We start from the raw sequence: 6,110 nt of genomic DNA on the forward strand, positions 1-6,110 counted from the left end.
TATACACATTTATATACACAACGGTGCATTGATATACACATTTATACACACAACGGTGCATTGATATACACATTTATATATATATATATATATATACAACAGTGCATTGATATACACATTTATATACACAACGGTGCATTGATATACACATTTATACACACAACGGTGCATTGATATACACATTTATACACACAACGGTGCATTGATATTCACATTTATATACACAACGGTGCATTTATATATACACAACAGTGCATTGATATACACATTTATATATACACATCAGTACATTGATATACACATTTATATATACACACATCAGTACATTGATATACAGTTATATACACACATCAGTACATTGATATACACATTTATACACACAACGGTGCATTGATATTCACATTTATATACACAACGGTGCATTTATATATACACAACAGTGCATTGATATACACATTTATATATATATATACAACAGTGCATTGATATACACATTTATATATATATATATACAAAAAGTGCATTGATATACACATTTATATACACAACGGTGCATTGATATACACATTTATACACACAACGGTGCATTGATATGCACATTTATATACACCACAGTGCATTGATATACACATTTATATACACCACAGTGCATTGATATACACATTTATATATACACATCAGTACATTGATATACACATTTATATATACACACATCAGTACATTGATATACACATTTATATATACACACATCAGTACATTGATATACACATTAGTTCATTGATATTGTAATATTATGTTGAAATCCAGATTTGTTATTTGTATTTATGAATTTAATCATTATTTGATTTAGGACAAAAAGGTTTCATTAACCGAAGAATTCTAGATATCTGTTGTAATTTCTTGTCTCTCTTTTTTTAGATGATATTTCAAGAAACTTGATACCATCTAGTTCAGTCTAATTGAAAGTTTTAAACTTCTGCTTTATTATTTTCAGTATGGAATGAATTAGAAGAATTGAAATTTTTAAAACATTAAAATAATCAAATGTTTCTTGCTAAAGTTTTAATTTATTCAGAATTTCCGATTATTTAATCAGTAAACATTTTAATTACTAAACAATCTTCTATGTGTCACATAACTTTTGAATTACGAAAGTTGTTATATTATTATTAATATCATTAGTTGTATTTTTGAAAGAGTGTAAATATTTTTCAATTAATTGTCGGAAATTGCTGAATTAAATACAATTGAATTAACTGTAATACTGAATTTGAATATGTTTTGTATTTAAATATTTCTGTGTATTACGTTTAAATGTGTTTTATATGTTTGTCCTGTCTATGTGGTTGCGTGTTTGTCCAATCTGTCAGTGGTCACACGGAGTGTGTTGTATTGTTGACGCAGTTGTCATTTTTGTTGTGTCAAAATCTGCCCAAGCCCCACCCTTCCCATGTTTCATGTCACCTTAATGAAATTTTAGGTCTAATTCAGTTATGTTGTAAGTCTGTGTATTTTGGTAACTATATTAGTAAACGTTCCGTATTATTTTCGCTTCACTAAACTGCTTTAAAGTGTCCTGAAAACTTAACATTACTGTATTTATAACATCTTCAAAAACACTTAAAATCTCTGGAAATTGTACACTGGAACTACGCATGCGTGTAGCTAAGTGGTCGTTAAGAAGTATTTATATAATTTCATTCTCAAAATGTAGTTGCAAAGCAAGTCGGTAGGGAAATCTCGCAAATATATAGCAAGTTTTTATCTATTCGTGAAGTTTTAATTTGTTATATGTTTATTTACGTGGTATTGACGAAATATATTGTTTTATATGGTTACCTAGCAACCGTAGTGTGTGTATATGTACGTGTATGTAAATAAGTGAGAATGTGTGTGTATCTGTTTTATTTTATATGACACAGTTTGGTGTGAAATTTTGATGTTTTCGTTAAACGTTACTTCTGTATGTTGTTTGTTTGTTTTCTGTGACATGCATATGGAACTGCCGATAATCAACGCGGTAAAAACATAGGTTGTTCTGTAAACATGTTTTTTTGTGTTGTTTTTTTTTTGCAGTTGTAATTCAGTTTGTGCATAGCTTGTTACCGTCTTTTATATTCGAATACAATGTCGATGTAATATTCCATGCTTGGCTGACATTCGTGCACGCTCGTTTCTTTTTTCTATGACTGCTATGCAAATACGTCAACTCAGATAACCTTGTGCTCAAACTAATAATAAAATGTCAACATCGGACAGGAAATACGTATGATAAAAGTGATGATGCTTTTCACATCAGGACATACGAGTTCTGACGGTCTAGGGATGTTGCTATCGCCATCTATTGAACAAAATATTTATGTACTCAGAAAAAAATTCCAATGTTGATGATGCACGAAAACCTGTCGATTCAATTATTAGAACGGTTTTAAAATTTGAATATTTTAAAACATTTTCAAACAAAAACAATAAGATATTTCATCAACCTCGGCGGTCATGCGACTGTGTTATATTTACTATTTTGACCTCAAGTGTCTTTGTTTAGGAACAAAAGTATTATTTTTAAGGTCACTTGACAGGCGTGCAGGTTCATGCTCAAATGGTAGCAGCTTTCATCTTTCCCCTGAATGTCTGAAATAGCTCAACAATTTTTCCCTCTGCAACAGTAACTAGCAGCGATGGCTCCAATGTTCCATAGTACGCCATGGATGACTACAGTATTCACACGTGGTTAGCTTGTCATGTTTTCGAACAGCTAGCAGTTATTGACCTTATTCGCCGTCGCTGGTCAGCTAGCTAGCTCTGAGCGTTCTCTGCCATCAGTGGTACATTCATTACTATTGCCTCATTTCATCCCTTCACAAACATCTAATCTGAACCCATTTGGCCGAACAACATTCGCTGTTCATCCCTAAAATTACGAAGTTTTCTCAAAGGACTTGTAAAAAAGAATTGGAAGAAAGAAGTGGCAGTGTGATCACCAACTGTTTTGTTAAAGAAAAAAATTCGAACGCCTATTTCTACCCCCCCCCCCAAAAAAACTGTTTAGTGCTTCTAATATTTGAAAAGTAAAATATATTTCTATACATTCAAATTATTATTATTTTTTATGCTTTTCGCTACCGAATGGATCTGGGATCCACTATAAACCCTCAAACTACTGACTTATTTTTATTTAACTTTCACTATTAGTGGGATCCACTGTAAACCCTCAAATTGAAGACACATTTTAAAATAACTTTCACTATTAGTGGGATCCACTGTAAACCCTCAAATTGAAGACAGATTTTTATATAACTTCCACTATTAGTGGGATCCACTGTAAACCCTCAAATTGCAGACACATTTTTATATAACTTTCATACTTAGTGGGATGCACTGTAAACTCTCAAATTGCGGACTTATTTTTATACAACTTTCATTATTAGTGAGATCCACAGTAAACCCTCAAATTGTTGACTTATTTTTATACAACTTTCATTATTAGTGGGATCCACAGTAAACCCTCAAATTGCAGACACATTTTTATATAACTTTCATTATTAGTGGGATCCACAGTAAACCCTCAAATTGCTGACTTATTTTTATACAACTTTCATTATTAGTGGGATCCACTTATTTCATCATATTGAGTAATTTTATATCTTTGGCTTTTACAACATGTAAGATACATGGGAGACTCCAGCAGTAATTAAGTGTACTTATGTTTAAATTTTGTTGTTTGAGACTCGTGTGTTATAAGAGATCCCTGTATCCATTAAAGTCATGGACTCATAAGCAATTTAATTCATACATACGTTTGTAAAACGGACCATCATCGCTGATTCTAGAGCTAAACAGTTTGGAAGCATGTTTAGAACAGATCCAAACTGGAACATCATATACTGGAACACATTGAAAAAAGGCATATTATTCACATAACGTTCTATATTCTCTTCATACAAATCAAACATTTTTTAACCTGGTGAGCCAGCCATGACTTAGTGGTTAGCATGCCGGAGTGCAAATTGAAAGCTCCAAGGTTCGAGACGCGATATGCCGCTAAATACGTTTCGGCTCGCATATATGCCAGGGACGGAACCAGGATTTTTGATAAGGGAGAGGGGGTCACCCTTCCACCAGGTCATGAAACCTGTTAAAATATTTGCTTTCTTTATTAGTCCTAAGGGTACTTTTGTTTAGTTGTCCACAGGTATCTGTAATCCTTCAGTCTCTCCTACCCTGAATCCGCCAGTAGCACAGCGGTATGTCGGCGGACTTACAACGCTTGAATCCGGATTTCGATACCCGTGGTGGGCAGATCACAGATAGCCCATTGTATAGCTTTGTGCTTAATTACAGACAAACTGTACTGTGGTCGGAACTAATTACTAAATTAATCATATTTCTGTATTTTCCCGTTCTATTACTGATAATTGTACTACTTACAACAACAGCGTACTCTATCGTGCAAAATCAGAGGCAGACCAAACGAGTTAGTTCATACAATACATTGAACAGGAACAACTTCTAGAACTGTATAAAATGTATACCAGGAATGTTATTTAGATTAAGATAATGAATATGGTGTAAAGTTATATCTTGTATTTCTAACTGTTTCCCCCCCATACGGTTTCTGTGTCCTTTCCCTTCCCCTAAATCTACCCATCCTCTTGTTTGTATGTGTGCCTACTGTCTGTACTTGTATGGGTGAGTGTTTGCAAATGCGTGTGTGTGTGAGTGTGTATCTGTTCAGTGTCTATATGTTTCAATGTTAATGTTCCTTTGATCATATGCTGACCGTACATTTGTGTCCCTGCTTTCGCTCTGTCTGCGCGGCCCTGCAGTCAATTCTGGAGTGCCTTCGAGAAGAGGTGAGTATGCAAAGCTCTCCATCTGTTTTCCTCTCCTTCCTCCCCAGTCACAGAAGCTTTTTGTTTCTGCTTTCATCACGATTTGCTGGCTCTGCTTGGCTCTGTAGTTTTCTGTGTTATGTTCCACGTAGTCCAATGTACGGTCTGTGCAAAAACGTGCCAGCTCCGTGTCCGACCACGGTATGTGTTTAGGGCTGCAAGCTGTGGAATCTGTTATAAAATTTGAATATCGTAAATATTATATTTATTACAAGCTAGGCGGAGAGGCAATCCTTGTTAAAGGGATGCTGCCGCCTTGAAGGTTATGCTGGATGTTTTGTTTTGTCTGACGAGAAAACCTTACGCAGCCTATTGTGTGTGTGTGTCTTTGTGTTCACTGAATGTCTTAGACATTTGTATAGAATATGATTTAGTTTGAGACTTTTGTTATGTTCATGTGATCATAGCCGATGTAGATGTTCCTTCAATGTTGTTTGTGATAGCTCTGTATACAAACACATCTTAGCGCCTGATGCATGACTGCACCATCGCCCCCTATAGGTCTCAGGTTTAGTTGAATGTTTTGAACAATGTTTCTTTGACTAGCGTCACTATGCTTTTTGCAAAATCGTTTCCCAGTATTAAACTTTCAAATATCTTTTATTTCGAGTAGATTGTTTAGCCTTGATAAAATGCATGCACTCTAAGAGTTCATGAATATACGTTTTAATATTTTTAAATACATATTTTTCATAATTTTAAACGTAAATGAAAATGAATAAACTATAAAATACAAACTTCTACATATTTATTTGAAAAAATTTATATCAAATTTCAATTCAATTGGTTTTTTCTTAATAACAATTAAGTTGTTGGAGTAAAATAACCGAATTTATAAGTTTAATTTTCAGTAATTACTGAGTTCTTGTAATAAACAATCTCAATAATGAACCATATAATTTTATTTCTTAGAAAAAAAAAGAATATACTTAATTTATTTTGAACCTAAATTTTGAACCTGATTTGTTACAAAGATAAAGTTAATATTAAAAATAAACGAAAAATAAAATTATATTGAGTATTCCACGTGCTATCTTTAACAATCCTCGTCTTTAGCCGAGTATCCGTCATCCGTGGCCGAGTGGTCAGTAAACAAGGAGATGGTCTGACCGGAGTTCGAGTCGGTGTTGCTGCCGGTCACCATTTTGGATTTACACTCACGCGTAGAGATGGCTGGTAAGAACTTTCTTATTAACGTAGATATACAACTTCTGTTAA

General features: G+C 33.7%; 1 protein-coding gene across 1 annotated transcript in view; it reads left to right on the forward strand.

Annotated features, from left to right (window-relative positions):
• LOC106457388 (teneurin-m-like) overlaps positions 1-6,110 on the forward strand; it is a 229,851-nt gene that overhangs the window by 197,841 nt on the left and 25,900 nt on the right. The window contains exon 16 of the mRNA XM_022383293.1: positions 5,949-6,068. Within this exon, the coding sequence (XP_022239001.1) occupies positions 5,949-6,068 (120 nt within the window). The remainder of the gene's footprint in view (positions 1-5,948; positions 6,069-6,110) is intronic.

This window comes from Limulus polyphemus, unplaced genomic scaffold (assembly GCF_000517525.1).
Source record: "Limulus polyphemus unplaced genomic scaffold, Limulus_polyphemus-2.1.2 Scaffold324, whole genome shotgun sequence".
Taxonomy (NCBI): domain Eukaryota; kingdom Metazoa; phylum Arthropoda; class Merostomata; order Xiphosura; family Limulidae; genus Limulus; species Limulus polyphemus.